This window comes from Hemitrygon akajei, chromosome 30 (assembly GCF_048418815.1).
Source record: "Hemitrygon akajei chromosome 30, sHemAka1.3, whole genome shotgun sequence".
Lineage (NCBI taxonomy): Eukaryota > Metazoa > Chordata > Chondrichthyes > Myliobatiformes > Dasyatidae > Hemitrygon > Hemitrygon akajei.
Window position 1 is genome coordinate 22741455 of NC_133153.1, and position 25263 is coordinate 22766717.

Sequence of the window (25263 nt, forward strand, 5' to 3'; positions counted from 1 at the left end):
TTGTGACACTAGACTTCAACACAATACAATTGCAGAGTTATTTGCCTGCCTGCTTTGAACGTCGGGTAAACATATCTTCAATATAGCAACACCTTTTCACTTCCCCACTTGTTGCCTCAAAAACACATTATTGTGTTTTCAGTTGCAAAAGGATATGATATATTAACAGCTGTCCACAGTTCATAATTTGTGGGTGTCCATGATTTCAAGGTATATTTTGTATCGATTACAATATGAGTTATTTCAGTCTATCAATATATCAGGATTTTTTGGCAGGTGTCTGTTTCTGGAGGTCACTGTTTGTACAGGCCAACTGATCATGCTTCATCATTCTTACTAGTTATAGATTTTGAAATTGATTTGATTGCCTCTCTATATTAAATATATATGCTGTTGAATAATCCTATTAAGAACTGACCTCAGACTGCTTAGTGCTGATGTTGGCTGTCAAATTTGAGCAAAGTACTCCATCTTTCAGCACCCCTGACAATAGATTAACAGGCAATTTAACCTTGGCAAATTTTTAATAGAAAACATAGCCCAAATCCAGTTCTACCCGGATACTTATCGTCAGGTGGAAGCAGTCTGAATTCTTAGCTCATGACATAATATGCTCTTGTGGCCAACAATTTGAGTGCTTTTCATAAATACATTGCCTGAATGATAACATTCATTTGAGGACTGTTAGTCCTGTTGGAAATTGAGTGACCACAACAGCATTGTTCAGCTAAGTGCTACATCAAATTTTGCCCCACTCTTCTCTCAGTAAGCATCAAATCCATTAACTCCACAACCACTATAATGGGAAAAAATAGCAACATATTATGTCATCTACATAAAAATCATAAATGCTTTATACATTTTTAATATATTTTTTTTACAAATGCCACCATTGTAATCACTGTCAGAAGCTAAATGAGAACCAATATGCCAACCAAAACAAATTAAATTCAAATGTGGCCACTTAAAATTGATCATTATCTTTCTCTTAAAAACTTACAACGAATAAACTGATGATTATTCTACTTCATTGTCCACTGGCGTTCAAATATGCATTAATAAATAAATGACACAATCTTTTAGTAGCTGCAGCTCTTTTACATAATACATTTTAGTCTTACAGTGCAGAAGTGGTCCTGTCCTCCCACTATTTTTAAACCAACCTTTATTTCCATTTCTCTGCATTAAGGCCATATCCTTCTATGTCTTGCCTATTTAAGTGTCTCTTAAGTGTTGTAACTGTGTCTGATTCCACCACTGGTATCGCATTCCAGATATCCATCGCCCTCTGTGTAAAATAAACTTACTCTTCAAATCCCCTCGAAGAATCCTTCGTCTTGGCTTAAACCTATGCCCTCTTGTTTTTTTTTGATACCCCTTCCATGGATAAAAATAATATGATTATCCATGCTTCTCGTTTATCTACCAGGTCAGATTTAGATGATTGTGTTCATTTCCTCTCCGTTTTGACTGTTACTGAAGGGAAGATTAGCCCTATTTTGTGACACCAGATGCTGCAGATGAGCCAGAGAGTATTAAATTGATCAGGATTACATGGCACCTCCCTAACAACTGTGGATGGGAGTTAAAAAACTGGGCAATTCACCCATTTAATCAGAATTAATAGAATCATTTTCTCCCTTTTTTGTGGCTGTCAATCACGTCAAAGAAATGCTAATTTGAAAACCCGAAGACTGGATACCATCTGAAAATTGTATGAACATGACTTTATACAGAATTAATTGAAGTGCAATTTTATATCACATATACGAGGTGCCTCTGGTGCTAAGAGACTTTTGTCTAAGTAGAAATATATTTAAAGAAAATGAGAACAATGAAGACTATTCATTTTCTGGAACAGAATATTCCTGTTGATGGCATGCATGCTTAGTTATTAACATTCTGTGACTGAGTTTGAATTTTAAGCTTTGTAATTTTATCAAGGTTAGTGGAAAAATGGGCTTTCGTCACCTTTCTTTAACATCAGCTTGCCACTTCTTTACTACCACATCTTAAGAAAGTACACTTTTTTAAAATAAATTCATTAAGTACACTACAGAAATGCTGGTCTTTGTTCTCAAACTTATGAAAATATGATTTGTGCTCAATGGCTGTAATCAAATCAGACGAGAAAACAGTAGTGGCATCAAGATGCCGAAAACTACATCCTGCCCAGACATTTTGAAACCTGAACTTACTTGCACGCTGACCACAATCACCAGAGATGTTGCCACGGTAACAGCAAAAGACTGATAATCCGAAAAATGTTGCCCATCGTCTCTTGTTGCATCAAAAAATGCACCATATGGGACAAAGAAGAGGACTATAGAGGTGTAGACCCCATGAACGATACAGATAAAGAACTCCCGCTTATTGAAAAGCAGATTAAGTTGTCCAGGTTCATAAAGTCTTGTGTATTCCAAACTCTTCTGTTCATTGACATCCTTTGGAGAAACAATAAGAGAGAGAAAAATCACAAAGGTGAGTACTTCACAAAGGAAAAAGGAACATTGTTGCAATAATGACAGATATTTTGACTGGAAACAGATGCTATATTTAGCTCATAATGAATGAATCCCTGATAATTATGATGCATTTAAAAGGAAGCTACTGTACTTAGTTATGCAGAGATCAACAAGGAACTAGTTTCAGCCAGGAGCTGCACTCAGTGGCCTAAACCACATAAAATGGCCAGTATCCATGGTCTTACATGTTCATGTAAAGTAACCAATGTTCAAGGTCTTCTGCTGCTGTAGCCCATCCACTTCAAGATTTGACATGTGCATTCAGCAATGCTCTTCTGTACATCACTGTTGTGAACCATGGTTATCTGAATCTGAATTACCATCATCTCTTGTCAACTTGAACCAGTCTGGCCATTCTCCTTTGACCTTTCTCACTAACAAGGCACTTTCACCCACAGAACTGCCGCTCATTGGATATTTTTTTTTGTTTCTTTGCCTCATTCTCTGTAAACTCTCGAGACTGTTGTTTGTGAAAATCCCAGGAGATCAGCAGTTTCTGAGATACTCAACTACCCTGTCTGGCACCAACAATCATTCTATGGTCAAAATTGTTCAGATCACATTTCTACCCCATTCTAATGTTTGGTCTGAATAACAACTGAACCTCTTGAACATGTCAGCATGCTTTCACGCACTGAGTTTCTGCCACATGATTGGCTGATTAGATATTTGCATTAACAGTAGGTGTACAGGTCTGGCTTATAAAGTGGTCATTATGTGTAAGTCACTAGTTTATCTTAGCTGCATACGTGTTCACTTTAGCGGCTGAATCTATCAAGCCAGGCATGTTAGACTCCATCAGAGACCAGAAGGAAGTGGATACTAGGCAAGGAGCCATTCAAGCTTTTTTATGGTGGTCCTTTCATAAAATAGTTTGTTAGCATTTGGCACCTAAGCTCATACACCAAGGATGGCCATCTCAGTAGAATACTGATCAGTGGCCTGTCCCTAAAGAACCCTGCAAAAATAATTTCTTCAAAGAGAGCTGGAAGAAAACAGTTGATCCTTTAGTTTGAAATGTATAATATATATGGACAACGGTGAAGTACTTTGGTGAGGAGTCACACAAATTTCTTGAACTTGGCTTAGTTTTGGGGCAACAGAGAATTTTTAGAAAATTGGCAAGAATTCACTATTTGATCTCCAGTATACTCTATAGTGAAATCATTCAAACTGGAATGTAAAATCATAACAGTACAGATTCTTCTACTTCAACCAAATATAATCATCATAAAGGAGAACTTTGAATGTGTCATGTTCCTTGTAAATCTAGTCATTGAACATACCATGAGAAGAAATAATGCAAGCTTGACTGTTAACACTGTTTCATCTCTGTCTGGTTTAGTCTGTGTGGTGGACCTTGTATAAATTGTCCACCCTTCTTAAAATGGACAGAGGAACGTATTCCTACTTTTAGTTCTAAATGTGTTAAAATCGATTAACTTAGGTAGTCTCCTTCTTCTTTTGAATATCAAAATAAACTGCAAATGCTAAAAATCTGAAATAAAAACTGAGAACTACTGCACAAAAGGCTGCCTTAGGAAAGCAGCATCCATCATCAGGGTCCCCCACCACCCAGATCACGCTCTCTGTTTTTGCTGTTGCCATCAGGAAGAAGGTACAGGAGCCTTGGGACTCACACCAGCCGGTTCAAGAACAATTATTATCCCTCAACCATCGGGTTCTTGAACCAAAGGAGATAAACTCACGCAACTTCATTTGCCCCATTATTGATATGCTCCCACAACCAATGGACTCACTTTTAAGGACCCTTCATCTCATGTTCTCAATATTTTTTTTTTATTTGCATAGTTTGTTGTCTTTTGCACATTGGTTGAATGGTCAAGTTGGTGCGGTCTTTCATTGATTCTGCTCTGGTTATTATTCTATGGATTTATCAAGTATGCTTGCAAGAAAATGAATCTTGGGGTTGCATTTAGTGACATATATATATTTATATAAACACATATATATATATAAATAAAAACACACACACATATATAAATACATATATATATATATACATATATATATATACACTTTGATAATAAATTTGTTTTGAACTTTTATAAACACTTAGCTGGTCAAGCACCATCTGTGGAAAGAGAAATAATTAATCTTACAGGTCATAGAAACTGTATAACCCCCTCAACCATCAGGCTCTTGAACAAAAGGGATAACTTCTATTTCTGGTGTTCCCACAACCAATGGTTTCACTTTGAAGACTCCTTATCTTGTTACTTCATGCTCTTGTTATTTATTTCTATTTGTATTTTCACAGTTTGTTGTTCATTGATCTTGTTTACAGTTACTGTTCTATAGATTTGCTAAGTATGTTTGCAGGTAAAAGAATCTCAGGGTTGTATGTAGTGACGTGATTGTAGTCTGATAACAAATTTTACTTTGAACTTTAGAACCTTTGTGTGATGAAGAATTTAGGATCTGAAATGATTGCAGTATTTTCTATTTTTATTTCATCCTTCATTCTGGGGACTTAGAACATAAATTACTGATAAGTTCAGGATTCAGCAAGAAGTTATTAGGTTCCCGCGGCACAATTATAATAGAAGTTACCACAGCACTGAAAAAAATTAGTATTGATCTAAAATTTGAGTATAGAAACACAGGTTCAGAGCAGAATGATCTTTAATGCTGCCTGGAACATGGCTGTAGTTAACTTAAAAATACTTTCCTAAGTTAGATATTAATTTCAGTGAAATAACACTGGGATATTTAAAAAGCTCTACTTAGTATTCTGTCCAGTTGTGTTGTGAGAGTTCATTTGAATCTAGCCTCAAATAGGCCCCTAATCTCAGAAAAGTTCTAAGGGAATAAATAGCTAAAAAAACAGAAGAATTCTGCAAGACTATTCCAAGTTCTAAGTAAATGTACTATCAAAGATTATGTACGTCACCATATACTACCCTGAGATTCATTCTCTTGGAGGCATTCACAGTAAAGCAAAGAAGTACAACAGAATCAATGAAAAACTACACATAAACAGAGACTGACAAACAAGCGGTGTGCAAAAGAAGATAAGCTATACATATACAAAAAATAGTATCAGTAATAAATGAATAAAATACTGAGAACTTGAGTTCTGAGAACAGGTTGAGGAATCCATTCAGTGCTGAGGTGAGTGAAGTTATCCACACTTGTTCATGTGCCTGATAGTTGAAGGATGATAAATGATCTGGAACCTGGTGGTTCAGGGCAGACACATTTAAATACCTTTATAAGTTACCTTACCTGATCAAATATACCCATGGCCAGAACAGGAAGGGAAGTATAAACTATGTTGTACAGGGTAATGAACCATTGATCATAAACAGTCTGCAAAAACAAAGAAAGCTATCAACATACACACGTGCCAATAAATGCATGCCAAGTTTATAAATGTTTCCACTGTATTTAAGAGTACTTAATGAATTTAAAGGTAGTTGAAATGCATGAGGTATTTCTTCATTTGTTAACATTTATTGTAACTTCAGAATGTCAGAAGTAAATTAATTTTGTTTACATTGTGACATAACTGGAATTGGTTGCCTCACTTCCCAATTTATAAAATTGGAGAATGAATCTCATACATTTTCAAACACATATAAAATTAACTTGCCCAGACATCTTGTTATTCTACATGTACTTGCTGATTCATCTTCAATGAAAAACAGAACAATGAAAAACCTGGATACTTTCTGTGAAATGCATAAAGTCTGCAGATTTCCTCAGGGTTTCATTCTGAGAGTTTGGATTTGGAAAATCACCTCAGGAAGGGCCCCATTAAATAAAATGCTTAGGGGACTCTCTCTTGAGTTCCCACTCTCAACCCTGGTGGTATTAGACACGCTTGGTCAGCCTTTAATCTATCACTAATTCTTGGCCATCAGAACTACTGATCAACTACTTTGTTCAAAACCACCCTACCTTGACTACTGACCTCTTGACTTCAACCCAATCCAATGACCCCCATCTACCAATTATCTGATTTCTACCCCCAATCCTACCAAACAGATTAACTTGCCAATCTCCTGACTCCTTTCCAAACAACAATCTCCCAAAAACTGAGACTTGCTTTGGCCCCTTCCACCAAATTCCATTTCCAAGCCTCAACCAACTTGCTGGTTGAACTCTCCTTCTACTCACTCACCCAACTAACTCAACTGTCTCTAGCTCATGACTTGTCTAATAATTCTTCTTGTCCTCAACTCTCTCCACCCTTGCACCCAGCTCTCTCTTACTTATGCCTACCACTCCAATCCAATTTTACTTGACAACTTACAAGGGCAAGGGCTTTCTGGGACAGACAAGGGCTGGGCTTTCTTAGTGAAAAGCCATAACGTATACTGCCAAATCTTCGAATAGCAAAAAAAGTTCATTGATATGTCTCCTAAATAGATGCTATTTGTCTCCTTGGCATCCTGTCAATAGCACATGTCAAAATCTTATAATCTTGCTCAGCAATAGGTAGATACATTGACCCTGGGGATTTAAGGAAAATGTTCAACTACTAACCTGTGCAGAGAAGCCACAAAAGAAACCAAACCAGAAGTGAACAAGCGTGAATGCAAAGTTCTTGTAGAAGAAGTAATAGAGGAACTTGCACATCCTTAGATAGGACCATCTCCCATGGACCAACAGAAGCCTTTGAAGATATCTGAACTGTCCAATTGAATAGTCGCTAGCCAGAACAGCCTGCATGCCTTCCTGGCCACTGATGCCAACTCCTATGTGGGCAGCTGTGGGCAAAGGGGACATATTCAGTGCCTGGCACATTTTGGGAAAGAGTAGAGATTTGACTATTAAAAAAATACCTGGGTTATTTCCAAAACTGAATTTTAACAGGAAAGGATAAACAAACTCTCTGGTATTGATGAGTCATTACATTGGTATCAACATATTACATGTTATACATTTTAAATCTTTCACTATAAGCAAAGTACTTGAAAAGCTTACAGAATAAATGCATCCCCATTAGGCAAATAAATTTTTTGTTAAAATTGATTTACCTATTTTTTTCCGCTGAGCTGATGAAAGTCTTTATAAACAACTTATTAGATTGCCTACCATAAAAACATGGGCTCCCTCAACATTTGGTCCAATTGCCACATAACAATTATTTAATCTGTGGCGGACAGGAAGGATGAGCGCTTCAGAACAAGCTAATCAGGTGACCTCCTCTCATCATTGCTTTGAGTTGCAAACTTAAAGCACATCTCATATATTGTAGAAAAATTCTGACAAAAGAAAGTGACTACGGTATTTGGTCCATTTCATTCATGCAGGTTGAAAAGGAGTTACTTTAAATCCAACTTCTGGCACTATGTCTACAATCTGACAATCAGGGCTCTTCAAGTGCAAATCTAAGTATTATTGAACTGTGATGGGAGTGTCTGTATCCATCACCCTTTTCAAAGAGTGAGATCCAGACTATTACTTGCTCTAGGTAATAATATGCTTATTTATTTTCCTTATATTCTTTCTTTATGTCATTCCTTTATCTGTGTGCTAAAAGAATGAGGCCCCTCCTATTTACACTTCCTAGGCTCTTCATATTATACGCCTTAGTTAAGTTTTCCTCCACCTCTTCTATTTCACAGTAATCAACCCCAGCTTATCCAATCTTTCTTCGCAGCTACTACTTCCAGTCATAGCAACACCTTTGTGAATTCCTTTACAGCCCCTCTAACACATTCACATCTTTTCTTCAAAGGTGGTGATCATAACTGTAGAATTGTTGGAAACAGTCTTAAATGCATTAAATAAACTGACAGCAATAAAATGGAAAGAAAACAAATGTCTGTCCTCCTAACCGGAGAATTGGAGTAGCATGGTGACTTAGCTTACTTTTAATCATGCTGACGTCATTTGCTCCATCGCCTATTGACAAGGTGACAGCTTTCTTGGACATTTTGACAAGCTCGACTACCTGAGCCTTCTGTAATGGAGTGACTCGGCAGCAAATTACCGTCCTGCACATGCAGGCTAACTCAAGGAACTCCTGCTTCATGTCTGCTTCCAGTGCGTGCGCCTGTTACAACATCAATATAAGAAATGAAGCCAAATTGTTTAGTTTTTTTTACAGCTGGAAGTAATAATACAACACATGGTTACAGCTAAGGAGCTGGCACAATGCTGCATGGTCTGAACAGCTCATTTTGAGGTATGGTGTATTTTTTGATTTTACATAGAAAAATATCAACAGAAAAAGGATGAAAAAAAAACATTCTTTAGTTCAATAATGGACTTTAGTTCATTAATAGACCTTAATCAAACTGTCCAGCCTTTTAGAGAAGTCTACACATCAAGGTATAGCCATGGCATTTGCATGGCTGCTAGCTATGCCTGTCTTTCTGTTGGCTACGTAGAACAGTTCTTGTTCAGATGATCAAACTGGAAAAACAACAGTTCGTATTCTGTTTGATGAGAACACTGTATTTTTCAATTTTAGTTAGCTCTCGCTGCCAGTGCTCTCTCCCCACATGCACATACCTCTCTACCCAGTTTTCTCTTTCTCCCAATCCATGTCCAAATCCTGTTCCATTTTGTCATCATCTCCTCATCAGGTTCCAACAACCACCCGCCAGCCTCTATCCCTCACTCCCACCTTCAATGTGCCTTGGTCAGTAAATATTAATTGTTATACTGTACTACAGATTTGCACAGTTCCTCACACATGCACAGGTAATTTAGTTTGTAGGCCAATTTAAATATCACAGTATTTTTCTTTGTATATTTTGCCTTCTTTAAACAGCTTTTATTTATTGAGATACAGTGTGGAACAGGCTGTTCCAGCTCTTTGAGCCACACCGCTCAGCAATTCCTCGATTTAATCCTAGCCTAATCATGGGACAATTTACAGTGACTAACTAACCAACCAACTGGTGTGTCTTTGGACTGTGGGAGGAAACCTGAGCACCCCGAGGAAACCGACAGGGTCACAGGGAGAACGTGCAAATTCCCTCCAGGCAGCAGCGGGGATTGTTTGCTCATTAACTAGTAAGTGTTCCTCAAAGTCCTCTCCTGATTGCATTGATGGCTTTCAGGGGTACCAATTCCTTACCAGTTGCCCTTCTGTATTTTACCTAGAAACCTATATATTCACATTGCCAACAAGCAGCATTACGCTGACAAAGAAAAGGGCAAGAGAAGGTTATTTTTTAAACAACTGATGTAAATTTGTTTTTACTCAAATCCACACAAGCACTTAACAGAGTCAGTACGGCAGTCAGGATGAGGAAACTTGACCAACTTCTTCCTTAATCCAAAGGCTAAAACCAATTATCACACCCTTGTTATTTCAGCTGAGAAGAATTCAGCATTATTGGATGATGACCCAGATAATTTCCTCGTCTCCATTTCCAGCATTAAATTACTTGTTGTATGCTAAAGGACTTGCATATAAATCCTCATGACACACTTTACACTTACTAAACTGTGCCCGTTAATAATCAAAGCGAAGTCTCCCATAACAGTTTCTTCAACAACTGAAGTCACATTCTTTTCAGAGAAAGCGTGTCCATTGCAAATAGGCTTCCCCATCATTTGCTCTCTTGCTGTCCTAGAATGCAAGGTAAATTCTTTATAAGTACTTTATAATTGTATATGAAACTCTAATTTGCACTCTACCCCAGATATTCTGGTCAGTGTTATAAAAAGACTAGTTGGCAATTCTAAACTTCAGTAAATTTACAATACAAAATGAACCCTGTCAGGAGATGAGAGCTTGCACTTCCTCTAGCTTCACAAAGAACAACAAAAAAAAACTAAATCTCCCTGGCACTTATTCCTGCAAGTGGCCAAAGTGCTATATCTGCCTATTCACCTCCTCCCTCACCTTCATTCAGAGCCCCAAACAACCCTTCCAGCAGAAGGCATTACTTCACCTGTGAATCCATGAGGGTCAACTATTGTATCCAGAGCTCACGACATGGCCTCCTCTACTTTGGTGAGGCCTGTCATCACATGGGGACCGCTTTCTCAAGCACTTCTATTCCATCCGCCAAAAACAGGATTTCCCGGTGGCCAACCGCATTCATTCCTGTTCTGACGTGTTAGTCCATGGCCCACTCTTGTGCCACGATGAGGGGGCAAAACTGCTTATTTTATCTGGGCAGCCTCCAACCAGATGTCATGAACATTGATTTCTCCTTTCGGTAAAAATCTTTCTTTCCTCCTTCCCTCTTCTTCCCTTTCCCACTCTGGCCTCTCAACTCTTCTCACCTGCCTATCCCCTCCTCCTCCTCTTTCTCCTACAGTCCACTCTCCTCCCCTATCAGTTCCTTCCTCTTCAGTCCTTGACCTTTCCCAACTACCTAGCTTCACCTATCACCTTCCAGCTATCCTCCTTCCCCTCCCCCCACCTTTTTATTCTAGTATATTCTCCCTTCCTTTCCAGTCCTGAGGAAGGGTCTTGGCTCAAAATGTCGATTGTATATTCAATTCCATAGATGCTGCCTGACCTGCTGAGTTCCTCCAACATTTTGTGTGTGTTGCTTTGAACCGACTAGTTCTATGAAGCACATTCAAATAGCTAATACAGCAAATTTCAAATGTTGGCTTCAGAATTGAAATATCCGGAGCAGTGGATATAACTTATAACTTACTATGGATGTTTATGCTTTTCCCTTGAACTTCTGCAGAGACTCATTCAAGTAGTATTAGGCCCATAAAGATTACTGAGCACAACAGTCATTTATTTCCACTTAAAGTACCACAATGCACTTCAGAGAAAATGTCACCACTATGGCATTTTACTAGTGTTCACAGTTCTTACGTTTTTCCTGTGGAATTTAGCTTAAGGCAAATGTTCTTCACTTATAATAAACTTCACATGAAGGCTTTTGTAAATTATAGGTAAACTAGACTGCATAGAATCCTACATTTTCACCGTGGTTAGAATAGGGATGGAGTTTAGGTGCAGATAGTGGGAAATGGAATGGAAGAAATAGAGACGACCTGTGAAATATCAGAGTATTTTTAATGACATGAATCGGATGACTTTTCAGAAGAAGGTCAATTTAAAGACATAATTGAAAAGGACAGATTCAGCCATTTTCAGTACATTAGCTTTTCAAACAGAAATAACCGAGGTCAAGGCCAGTGGCTCTTGCAAGTGAAAATATATATCTGAATTAGATGCTGAATTGTGGGTAATAGGGGGAAATGGAATTTGTTTTGTTTGCTTTACTAAGAGCTTCGCAAGTCTATTGGATCATACGGTCACTTTCTACAAATATTTGCCAGCACATGTTCTTCCAACAAAGAAAGCATCATTGAGACCAGAGACGATAGGTCTGTCAGCAACTCAAACTATTTTTTGGCACATGTTAGAGTGGAGCACTGCCTCAGTAAGAGACATGTCTGTTACAAATTCTGCTGTAGTTACTCTAATCGGTTCAGTGGCATCAGCCACTGAGCACCTAATATCTTGTGAGAGCAGGCACCCATTGCGTTGGGCGTCCCTTCCAACACAATGAACACACAAGATGTGTCATATCGTCTTCTTAACCAGTTCCTCAGAGTTGAGGATGAGTGTCTTCTACTCCTGATCAGCGGGTTCTGCGGTTATTGTGTAGGTTGAGGTGTCTTCCAAACGTGTGAGTGCTTGATTACCTGATCAAGCTAACAAATTGCTTGTTCAGAGTCTGAGGGGACCAGTACCTGTTTAGCAGATGCTTGATATTTTCCGTTTTAAGTTTATGGGATACATTTTGGTTAAAAACATTAAATTAAACCTTTGTGGGAAAGATGATGAAAAATAAACAGAAACAATGTCAACCATAATTATAAAATATGCCATTTCTTTTAAGAAGGCTACATAATAAATCTGAATGAAGTGTGTCACACAAAAATATTTAATATTTGTTTACCGGATTTCTTTATGGACTTCGAGAACAGTGCGGCCGGATATTATGAATATCTCATTCATGTCATCTGTTAACATGTTGCATGAGTAACCAATATTCACCGCTGTCTCTGTGGGGAAAGAATACGAGATGTGATGCTCTGGCAGTTCATGATAAATGCTGCTGCCTTTTTCCAACAATCAACATGTTTTCGGTTGTTCATCATGAAGACATTGAGACCCAATGACAAAGGTGATGGATTGATTATAAGCATTGGCTTTACTAAGGAAGCACATATCCTGAAGAACTCTAAATATGGTAAGATTGAAATGTATATCAGGAATTAGAAGACTGGGTTTAGAACAGGGGTTCCCAACATTTTTTTATGCCATGGACCCTCCCCATTAACTAAGGAATTGAAAGGACTAGATAGGGTGGATGTGGAGAGGATGTTTCCTATGGTGGGGGTATCCAGAACTGGAGGGCACAGCATCAAAATTGAGGGGTAACCTTTTAGAACAGGGGTAAGGAGTAATTTTTTTTAGCAAGAGAGTAGTGAATCTGTGGAATGCTCTGCCACAGACTGTGGTTGAGGCTAAGTCCGTGGGAGTACTTAAAGGCAGAAATTGATAGTTTCCTGATCAGCCAAGGCATCAAAGGATATGGTACGAACTCAGGTGTATGGGGTTGAGTGAGATCCAGGATCAGCCATGATGGAATGGCGGAGCAGACTCAATGGGCAGGATGGCCTAATTCTGCTCCTATGTATTATGGTCTTATGGGTGCATGGACTCCAAGTTGGGGGCCCCCGGTTTAGGAGGAGGACAGACAGGAATTAATTGGAATGAGATTATACTTGATTTGAACAATAAGTAATTTTATGAGGGAATTTAATACTATAATGAGTACAGCATGTAGAATTACTCAGAAAATACAGCACGGCAATAGGCTCAGTTCCTGTGTTGGCATTTATTCTCCACATGGGTAGCAAGTGCTGCTGAATGGCCACCGTCTTTCTCTGTTTTTATTGCCTCATTCATCCATTAGCTAGTATATGTTAACATAAAGTCTGCTTTCAGCACGAGCTTCAGTAATTCATTTTGCAGCCTCACTCTGCAGAGTATACAAAGTCTCAATCAGGTCATAGCTTAGTGAATCTGCACTGGAGCACTGCTACTCCCTGAACATACGTTTGATACCATGAAATCCTTAAATACAGCAACCTAAATTAACTGCACTTAGCAAACAACTTGTGTTTTTACTACAGCCCAGAACGTCTGCTAAATTCTGCAAAGCACTTCACACAAATTATATTTGGAATGCAGTCAACTTTTTGCAGGCAAACCAAGCTGTCGACTTACACACAGCAACACTCCACAAAGAGCAGTGAGGCAAATAACTACTTAATCTGTTATAATAATTGATGAATGGCTAGTTAATTAATTAATGACAAGCCAATCTGAGGCATATACAAAGCAAAGTAATTATTCATTTCATCAGAGTTGAGTTCCACTTTCTGGATTTGTCTTCAATCGTCAATACTTCTTAATTCCAACAGCCTTCCTCAGAAGGTTTCGCCAATTGCTTTCATTGTAGCTTAATATACCCTGCTCAGCAGAAGTAGGCTTCCCATGTTGAAGACTTTGCCAGCAATCAGGTGACGTGCTGGCAGTATATACACGAAGATGGAAATATCTGATGGAGAGCACTCACTCCTTACACACACCAACACTGCCTTCTAATTCTGCTGTCATTGCGCTGAGGGTACATGCTTCAATGCCTTCCCCAGTATATCCTTATAATGTGTCCTAAACAGAGCTGGTGCTCTCAGGCTGGCTTTGTGGTGACTGTCCCACCATACACTTCAGAATATTTGATTTCTTTGATAATGGGGATGTGTAAATGTATATATGTGTTGTTTGTATTTGTACTTAAAGTGGATTCCTCTTTACTTTGTAATATGATTGTTACTACATTGAGGGTGCATCATATTCTAATTTCATGTGCAGTCTTATGTTAATTTGGGGGTAATTAAAGATGGTATGTCCTGGTGCCCATTAGACGGGGTTCCTTGCTCTCAAGAGCAGACAGAGGTCGGTATTACCAGGAGTTCACCAAATAGTATGGAGCTATTATTGTGTTTTCTGGTAGATATGTTGTAAATACTGGTTTCTGCAAGTTTGATTTTTGACGTACCTAATTAACGCTCTTACACTAAAGTGCTAAGTGACTCTAGCCATTTTAATTCTTTGGTCATAACCCACACATCTAACAAAAGGATTTTTCTATAGAATTACAAAACTGTTCCAGCATGAGCTGCCATTCAGCCCATTGACCCGTGTGGGGTATTGTATGGGATATAGTTTAACAACTAATTTCATACATTGAACCCAGACTTTTAAAAACCGCACAACTGCAATTGGAAGAATACATTAGTAACTCTGTATCAGATGGGAAGGCACTGTGACCATGTCTGGTTAGGGCTGGTGAATCAGGGTCTGCTTTTGCTGTCAGGGAGAAATCAGTGGCCATGTGGAGGGGAGGGGCTGTTGCCTGATGTTGATTGAACTGATTGGAGCTTTTCAGTAGAGTGACAAGGGTCAGGGAGTTGGGAGATCAGTTGATTGGGGGAGTTAGCTGAGGATCATGCATTTGGTATGAAGGGTGAAACCATGGGCCTGGGTCAGGACTGGAGGACATAACAAAGGAGGGAAGATAAGTATCTGGGTTAGGTCCCAGCCCTGTCCTAGGACTTACTCAGTAAAGGTAGAAAGGTGCCAAATGGAATTTAAACACAAGAGATTCTGCAGATGCTGGAACCCAGAGCAACACACCCAAAATGCCGGAGGAACTCAGCAGGTCAGGTAGCATCTATGGAAATGAATAAATAGTCCATGTTTCAGGCCAAGAACCTTTATCAGGACTGGATGGGAAGGAGGGAGAAGCCAGAAGAATGGGGGGGAGATGGAGGACAAGCTGGAAGGTGATACGTGGAAAAGGTAAAGAACTGGAGAAGAAGGAATCTGACAGGAGAGGAGAGTGGACTATGGGAGAAAGGGAAGGAGGAGGGGCACCAGGTGAGGAGAAGAGAATTGGTAAGGGGGAGCCAAAGTGGAGATTGGAAGAGAGAAGGGGGAGAGAGAAAAAAAATTACCGTAAGGAGAAATTGATGTTCATGCCATCAGGTTGGAGGTTACATAGACAGAACATGAGGCATTCTCTACCCTGAGAGTGGCTTCATCGTGGCATGAGGAGCCCGTGGACTGGCATGTCAGAATGGGAATGGGGATAGGAATTAAAAATGACTGACGACTGAGAAATATTGCTTTTTGTGGATGGAGAGGCAATGCACGAAAAGGTTCCACCCACCCACCCCCCTGCCATTTCCATTGGATCTCACCAATGTAGAGGAGACCAACTCGGGAGCACCACATACAGTCGATGACCCCAACAGATTCGCCACTGAAGTGTTTCCTCACCTGAAAGGACTGTTTGAGGTCCAGAATGGAAATGGGGGAGGAGGTGAATAGAATTTAATGTAGACAAGTGCACTCTGGGAAGACAAACCAGGGTAGGACTTATACAGTGAATATAGAGCACTGAGGAATGGAGTAGAATAGAGAGATCTGGGAATACAAATCCATAATTCCTTCGAAGTACTGTCACAGGTAGATAGGGCTGTGAGAGGTTGTTATGGCATTACTCAGCCAGATTTCCAATCTCCCTCCCATATGCTGATTTATCACCACCTTTGATCCGGCCAACAACAGTGGTGTCATAGCAAATTTAAATAAGGCATTGGAGCTGTGCTTAGCCTTGCAGTCACAAGTGTAAAGTGAGCACAGCAGGGGGCTAAGCACTCAGCCTCGTGGTCCACCTCTGCTGATGTTAATTGTGGAGGAGATGTTGTCACCAATCTGAACTGAAAGTGAGGAAACTGAGGATCCAATTGCTCAAGAAGGTATTAAGGCCAATGCCTTGGAGCTTATTGATTAGTTTTGAGGGGATGATAGTATTGAATGCCAAGCTGTAGTCGATAAAGAGCATCCTGATGTATGCACCTTCACTGTCCAGATGCTCCAGGGTTGAGTGACGTGCCAATGAACTGACATTGGCTGTTGACCTGTTATGACGGTAGAGAAACAAGAGTGGATCCAAGTAATTCCTCAGGCAGGAGTTGAAATGCTTTATCACTGACCTCTCAAAGCACTTCATCACAGTGGATGTAAGTGCTACTGGATGATAGTCATTTAGGTAGGTTACGATGTTCTTCTTTGGCACCGGTTTAATTGAAACCTGCTTGAAGCAGGTGGGTACATCAAACTGCCGAAGCAAGAGGTTAAAAATATCAGTGAACACTCCAGCCTGTTGATTAGCACAGGTCATCAGTACTCAACCAGGCACCCATCCAGGCTAGATGCTTTCTGTGGGTTCACCCTCCTGAAGGATTCCCTCACGTTGGCTTCAGAGTCTGAAATCCAAGGCTGTCAAGGGTTGTGGGAGTTGGCTTGTGAAGGTACCTCAAGATTCAAAGTAAAATTTATTATCAGAATACATGCATGTCACCACATACAACCCTTAGATTTTTTTCCTTGCAGACATACTCGGCAAATCTATAGAACAGTAACTGTAAACATGATCAATGAACAACAAGCTGTGCAAATGCAAATATGAATAAATAGCAATAAATAACAAAATCATGAAATAACAAAATAAAGACTTCTTAAAGTGAGAGCACTCATTGTGGGAACACCAGAAATGGAATGAGTGTAGCTAACCACTTTTGTTCAAGAGCCAGATGGTTGAGGGGTAGTAACTGCTCTTGAACCTGATAGTGCAAGTCCTGAGGCACTTGTATCTTCTACCTGATGGAAATTGTGAGAAAAGAGCATGGCCAGGGTGGTGAGGATCTTTGATGATGGATGCTGCTTTTCTACAACAACATTTCATGTAGATATGCTCAATGGTTGGGAGGACTTTACCCATGAAGTACTGGGCTGAATTCACTACTTGTTGCAGGATTTTCTGTTCAAAGGCATTGGTGTTCCCATACCAGGCCGTGATGAACCAGTCAATAAACTATCCATCACACATCTATAGAATTTGTCAAGGTTTTTGATGTCATGCCATAGAGGCGTTGCTGTACTTTCTTTGCAATTAAATTTATATGGTGGTTGCAGGACAGGTCCTCTGAGATTGTGACACCCAGGAATTTCAAGCTGGTGACTCGCTCCACCTCTGTTCCTTCGATGAGGACTGGCTCATGAACCTCTGGTTTCCCTCCCTTGAAGTCTACAATCAGTTCCTTGGTTTTGCCCTCACTGAGTGAGAGGTTGTCTTTACAACACCACTCAGTCCAAATTTTCAATCTCCTCCTGCCTCCTCCCCACCCCATTCGCTGGTTCATCACCACCTTTTGAAATATGAATTTCAGAGTTGTATAGGGATACATCCTTTGATAATAAATGAACCTTTGATATGGCCCACAACAGTGGTGTCATCAAAGAACTTGAATATGGTGTTGGAGCTGTACTTAGCCTCACAGTCAAAAGTGTGAAGCAAGTAGAGCACATGTCCCTGTAGTGCATCTGTGCTGATGGAGATTGTGCCAATTCAAACTGACTGGGGTCTCCAAGTGAGGAAATCTAGGGTCTAATTGCACAAGGGAGTATTGAGGCCCAGGCTTGGAGTTTACTGATTAGTTTTGAGGGGAGGATGGTATTAAATGCTGAGCTGTACTCAATAAAGAACATCCTCATATATGCACCTTTGCTGTTCTGAAGTCCCAGGGTTGTGTGAAGAGCCAACGAACTAGCATCTACTGTAGACTTGTAGCTTCGGTAGACAAATTGGAGTGGATCCAAGTCACCACTCAGACAGGAGCTGATATGCTTCAACACCAGCTTCTCAAAACACTTCATCATTGTGGATACAAGTGCCACTGGGCGATAGTTATTGAACCTCAGTGTCTGAAATCCAGGGTCATCAGGGGCTGTGGGAGGTTGTGTAGGTGCCTCCATGTTTTGTTGGCTAAAGTGACCATAAAATACATTAACCTTATCTGGGAGCAAACCCTTGTTGTCACATATGTCATTTTTCACTTTGTAGGAGGTTCAGCATTGCAACAGCACTCGAGCATTCTTCTGAGATCCCAGTTTGATCCAGAATTGCTAGTTTGCACGTGAGATAGCTTTCTGGAGGTTGTACCTATATCTCTTGTACTTTACTTGGTCGCCAGACCTGAGCACCACCGATCAGCATATTGCAGATCTCTTGGTCTATCCAGAGCTTCTGGTTAGGGAAGACCTTAAGTGACTTTGTGGGGACACACTTGTCCACCACTGACTTTATAACGTCAATTCGATCAGATCTTCTGATGAGTTCTTGAACATGGCCCAATCCATTGACTTGAAGCAGTCCTAAAGTCCTTCCTCTGCCTCCCATTATTTCTGCACTGTCCGTACTTCTAGAGCCTTACCCTTTAGCCTCTGCTGATATGCAGGTAAGAGGGGGACAACCAGATGGGCAGATTTCCCAAAAAGCGGTCTATAAGGATCGAAAGGAAAGCATTCCTTACGGTAAAGTAGCAAAGTGCAGTGTTGGGACCCCTGGTGCTGCAGGTGGTATGTGGATGATAACTGGACAGAGATTTCTTCAAACAAGCCTGATTGAAGTTCTCAGCAATGACTTGAAAGGCGTTGCATTAGGCTGTTTCTTGTTTGCTTGTCACTGCACTCCATCTATTGAGTGCATGTTTAATATTAATGTCTTTGGCAGTATGTACGTAAATTGTGGTCAGTATCATGGAGGAGAACTCTCTTGCTAAGTAGAACAGTTGGCATTTAATCATTACATGTTCTAGGTTGGAGAAGTAAGAATGCGATAAGACTGGTTGAGTCAGTGGTAAGGAAGGCAAATGCAATGTTAGCATTCATTTTGAGAGGACTAGAGTATAAAAACAAGGATGTAATGCTGAGGCTTCATAAGGCTTTGGTCAGACCACACTTGCACTTTTGTGAGCAGTATTGGACCCCTTATCTAAGAAAAGATATGCTGGCATTGGAGAGTGTCCAGAGGAGGTTCAGGAGAATGACTCTAGGAATGAAAGGGGTAATATTTGAGGAGTGTTTGATGGCTCTGGGCCTGTACTTGCTGGAATTCAGAAGAATGAGCAGGTATCTCATTGAAACCTATCAAATATTGATAGGACTAAATACAGTGGATGTGAAAGAATGTTTCCTATAGCGGGGGAGTCTATGATCAGAGAACACAGCCTCAGAAGAGAAGGACATTCATCTAGAACAGAGATGAGGAGGGATTTCTTTAGCCAGACAATGGTGAATCATGGGATTTATTGCCACTGACAGCTGTGAAAGCCAAGTCATATATGAAGTGGAGGTTAATAGCTTCTTGATTAGTCAGGAAATCAAAGATTACGGGAAGAGGGAGAAGAATGGGTGAAGAGGGAGAAGAATGGGTTAAGAAGGAGATTAAATCAGCCATGATGGAATGGCAGGGCAGACCCGATGGATCAAATGGCCTAATTCTGCTCCTATGTCTTATGGTTTATGGTCCAAGGCGGCTATGTCAGAACACCACGAAGAGTTAATCATCAAATACAGCTCTCCTCCCCCCCACCACTCACGTTTTTCCCTTTTCAAATCAACAGTCCAGTCCATCCAGTGTGTCGAGAAGCCCTTGGGTCTTAGTGACGTGTCCGGCATGTTTGAGGTCAGCCATATCTCCATGAAACAGAGCAATCCCTCAGTTCCCTCTAATACTGCAACTTTGCCCTTAACTTCTCGGGTTTGTTCTCCAGAGACAGCACATGGTTAACAAGATACCGGGTAGATGAAGTTTCATACCCTGACGTTTCAATCTGACTTGGAGTCCCCCTCCGCCTCTTATTTAAATAGTGGAATATATTAGGTAAACATTTTTTGAACAATGCCAATTAATTTGAATCTCTTTTTGAGGAAGATTTCATGAATCAAATACATTGAAAACAGAATGATATTTTTTAAAATGTACAATTAAAATATGTAAAGCTATTCCAAATAGTAATAGTACAAATTTCAGTATTTGCTATTTTCCCCGAAAAACACCCAGGAGTTCAAACAAATCAGCCGTTGCAATAACCAATTAAAGCAAAACCATACATTAAGACCTGTTGTTCTTTTGAAATTCAGTTCTTTATTAATATATCTTTATCATTAATCATATTTGTAGGTCTTTATGATCTTTATCATTTAATCATATTACAGCTAGAATCCAAAAAAAACCACTATCTAAATTGTTCAAAGTTGAACAACTTAACTCGCTCATCTTGCATATAAAACATTTAATTTGATTTTACTTCCAAAAGCAATTTTACATTTCTCTTGCCTTTGGGAAGAATGGCTGTTATTTTTTATTTTTCGCACAGTGTTCACCTGAACAGGCCTCATCTTGGGCAAATAGGAACTTCCCAGTAAAAACCATAATCAATGGAACCCCTGTGCCAATAATCTCATTTAATGATTTTTCCCTCATAAATCACATAAAAAGCAAATGGCTGGGATTAATAAATAATTATATTATTCACTATCTCTTGACTGGTAGAAAGGGAAAAACAGCATGGCATACGAACAAGGAAAGCTTAAAAGAAAAGATTTATTTGGATCAGTTTCTGAGTGGTCGTGGAAAGGGTAAATATATTTTATAATATTTCAAGGTTTTATTCTGAATCCAACTGTACTTAGCTTTTTCTAGAATTAGGTAATCAACAATAGTGTCATTTTCCTGAGGACAATCAATATATCAATTGTCAGGGGAAATATATTGCTTTGGTATGTAACATGTGATAAATCTAATGTGTCTAGCCTCTAGGTCAAAAAAGCCATGTACCATCCTGAAAAGTGCATACAGTGACAATCCAATCTTCTAGTTTGGTTAACACATATTAAGAAAGCTGTCACACCTCAATATGCTGCACCATGATCATAAATCCAATTTATTTCCACACATAAACCATCTACATAAGGTAATACAGTGTTATACTCTCACTACAGGATTGCATTTGTGCTTCAACAATTGTTCATATTGGAAGATTACATCAGGTTCATGGCCTCATTAAAGCTTCGAGCTCTGAGTCCTCAGGGTGACATCAGTCAATGTGACTCAACTACAGTAGCCAAGTCACACACACAGAATTTCCTCTGATATCATCAACCCAAGTACCCAAGGGCAGGCGCACAGACAATCATAGAAGGCATATCTATTCAGTAGGCGCCAGAGCACCAACCGTGCACTGGCAGTATAAGGCGATGAGAAAACGTTTTACTGATTTACCAAAGCATCATTCTTTGACCGCAGTCAGGCTCATTCCAGTGTTGGCACCAGTGATCAACAAAGCCACACACAAAAAAAAATTGGATTGTGTGTTACTGGGGGGAGCAAAGTAGGGAGATGGGGGGGGGGGTAAAGTGGGGAAAGTGGCAACCAAACTACTTCTGCCCCAGATCACAGCCAAAATCTCAGTGGACACTATGAAGTTTAATAGTATAGATTTGGACACTTCATTCTGGAATGACACCTGTGAATGCAGTGAGCTAGTTTCATATAGGGCTTTTTCACCTCTCCCCCTCCCACTGGTCAAATCTAAATCAGAGGACTTTGCAACAGAACATCTCTGAAGCTCAAGGGAGTAAACATCCATGCAAGTCCATCGATTGAGTGAAGGTTAAGTAATTAATTTTGAAAAATCAAATTCTCTATTCATTTCAAATTCCAGCAAAATTAGTTTGTCCTCATGAGGAGGTTAGAAGAACAACACAGTTGAAAAAAAACATGAAAATGCTTGGACTTATATGGTGAACTATTTCCCGCTAAAGCATAGGTTTAGTTGTAGGTATTTTGCTTGGATTTTGCTATTCCTTCCTTTGCAGGCTGAACAGCTTATTAACGGGCTGTAAGTTCTGGTGTCACCACGTACTGGCTGCTGTCCCTCAGGATTAGTGTTTACCAGCCCGTGTCGCTGAAAAGAGCTGCCTGTTCTGCAATTGCTTCATTGACAGCAGGGATAAACCTCCTCTCTCTCTCTCTCACCTGAAGACACCATCACCATCTGCCAGTTTCTCTGCTTCAATGGTACCTTACTAATGATCTCTCTTTCCACACCAGCTTCTCAAACATTCTCTCCTTCACTCTCACTGACTGAGCCTAACCGCTACCATTTTCCGCACCCCATTTCTAAAACATCAATTCTCATCCATCTTACGATGACAGATTCTGTTTCTTTTCATCGTCTGAAAAATTGATTACTTGACCATCTTGATTTTACCATCTTGGACTTCTTCAGATCAACGTACTACTTTCTAAAAGGTCTGTTCCCTTCCTGTAGCACTTTCATGTCCCTGATGCTACCTACCAAAACAAATGCATCTGTTCATTTTACTCTTCCTAAGCCAGGATCTAAAGAACCAAGAAAGAAAGAAAAACATTACCAAGGACTTTGACATAGTTACTGACATATAAAATCATCTCCACATTGTGTTCACCAAAAAACTGATGGACATTTTCATGAAATTTCGTTTCTGTGCTGGATTCCTGATCATGTTATGGTTTATCCAGTAAAATAGGTATTTTCTGAGGTCTCCAACAATGTTCTGATCAAATGTAAGTAAATTCCACAAATACAATCTTGCCTTTGTCTTGGATAGACAGCATCTTTCTATTTCCAACATGCACAGGCATTTTAGATCTTGTTTCACTACATCTCTCTCGGTTCACTCACCTGTCTTCTGCTTCCAGAATGTAATGCCGTTAATTTGTTTCGTTTCAAATGCCTGATGGTTGGTTAATTAATAAACTGACCGTCACTACAGAAAATCTCTTTTCCCACTTGTGTCTTTTGCACACCAAGCCCACAACTTGCCTTTCTTGTTTAGTCTAATGAAATGGCTTTTGTTCTACATTCCAGTTTCAATGCAAGGGTTATAACTTAAATAAATATTAAATTTCATTCTGGGGATTTCCAAGTTTGAGTAAACTCACTGGCATCAGGGAATGGGGTGCAGGGATTGTGAATTAAATCCTCCTCTGAGGGTTGGGTGGCAGATCTTTGCATGGTGGTCAAGCAATTGATAGGGAAAGGGGAATGAGACTGCCTTTAGAGAAATTGGTTGCAGGGTCAAATTGGTGGTGGGGGTGGGGTTGGGCAAGGGACTCACAGGACGAGGATTGGGCAGGATATCAAGGGTGGAGGGGCTTGGTTCACGATATGTGTTTGGAGTGACAGGCACAGTAAGCATTTTATGTTGTGAAGTTGGTTCACAGACACCGAGGCCTAGCAAGTATCTAACTAATGACAGAGGACTGTGAAGGCCTGCCTTTACATGTAGAGCATACACTGTCCATACACCATGCATGTTTGGGCTAAGATCATGGAAGTGCCAATACATTTTGCTGAAAACCATCACCCACATCAGGCTTTCCACTGTGTTGGGATGGTACATCTAAAGAGGACCTAAAAGGGAAATTATATGCTTTGTACAACAAAAATCATTTGCAAATTTTTATTGAAAACGAATTCCACTGTGCACAAAAGCATGAAGTCAATCAAATTGACCCAATGTGTTGTATATACTTTTGTACACCATGTAATACACTTTCAGGAAAGAAATACATCAACTGAATTTCTCAGCTGAGGTAAAAAAAATTGTAAATGATGAGAGAGGATTGTAGAAATCTGTTTTTCATATATTAATTATTAATCAGTCAACCAGTAAATGATGTAATCTAAAAAAAAAACAAATACAAGTGGAAAAAAATATTCGATGAATCACTTCATTATGTTCCATGTGTTTCTCATAAGCACTATCATTAGGAGATTGAACCCTTGCAATAAAAGCAGCTCAGTTTTAACAGAAAATAGAAATTAATCTTTGGTGAAGGTCACCATTTAGCCTACCTTGCTTATCTCCTGTCAGTACCCAAATCTTAATGTTGGCCAGGGTTAGGTTGGCAATTGTGTCAGAAACTCCTTCTTGCAGTTTGTCTTCCACTGCAGTGGCACCTAATAACTAAACAAAGTGAGGCACATAGTTAATAAAATTACAAAGAAGCTTTGAATTCATGTTAAACTTTTTGCCACCCAATACAAGACTGGGTATGGTGAAGTCCCAAGATTATTTTATTAAATTATTTCCTCATTTTATCAAATAAATAGATGAAAGGTTTAACCCCAAGTTTGTCAGCTTCTACCACCATTGTACAATGCTCTTTAACACTATTTTGAACAATATTAATAAAAAAATGGAAACTGCGAAGATCAAAAGAGTCTTTGGGGAGGCTTCCATTAAGATGTTATGCCAAGGACAGAAGGTTAATAAAAAAAGGGCCAGTTAATTGCTGGCCTTTATAATGATGGGTGCGGAGTACCAGTGCAAATTGACTAGAATAAGTTGACCCCATAGATGGTATTAATATTGGTGAGAAATCTAGGTTTGCAAACAATCCATACAGAACATTTCAAAATCTGAAGTACTTTGAGGTGATATAAACAAAAACAGCAGCAGAATACAGAATATAGTGTCATGGTTACAGTTACAGAGAAAGTTCAGTGAAGGTAGACAAGGACCATGGTGAGGTAGACAGCGAGAATTGACGTTCAACATACAAAAGGGTAGAAGTTGTCCTTGAACCAGGTAGTTTGTGTTGTCAAGTTCACTTATGAAAAGAGAATACAGAATCTAAGGCTGTGTTCTCTAGAATTTGGAAGATTACAAAGTGATTTGATTGAAGTTCTCAACATATTAGGGACACCAAATGTGTAGATGGATGGTCAGTCCAGGACTATGGCTATAAAATTACAGCCGGCCTTCCAGGAATGAAACACTTCAGAGCCCAGGGAA

At 39.6% G+C, this 25263-nt stretch overlaps 1 protein-coding gene across 4 annotated transcripts in view; it reads right to left on the reverse strand.

Moving 5' to 3' along the window:
• atp8b4 (ATPase phospholipid transporting 8B4) overlaps positions 1 to 25263 on the reverse strand; it is a 294774-nt gene that overhangs the window by 20719 nt on the left and 248792 nt on the right. For all 4 annotated transcript variants that reach the window (XM_073033107.1, XM_073033108.1, XM_073033106.1 and 1 more), the window contains 7 exons: positions 24321 to 24432; positions 12395 to 12500; positions 9954 to 10083; positions 8370 to 8553; positions 7038 to 7261; positions 5775 to 5858; positions 2199 to 2444 (listed from right to left, as the gene is read on the reverse strand). In XM_073033107.1, coding sequence (XP_072889208.1) covers positions 2199 to 2444; positions 5775 to 5858; positions 7038 to 7261; positions 8370 to 8553; positions 9954 to 10083; positions 12395 to 12500; positions 24321 to 24432 — 1086 coding nt within the window. The remainder of the gene's footprint in view (positions 1 to 2198; positions 2445 to 5774; positions 5859 to 7037; positions 7262 to 8369; positions 8554 to 9953; positions 10084 to 12394; positions 12501 to 24320; positions 24433 to 25263) is intronic.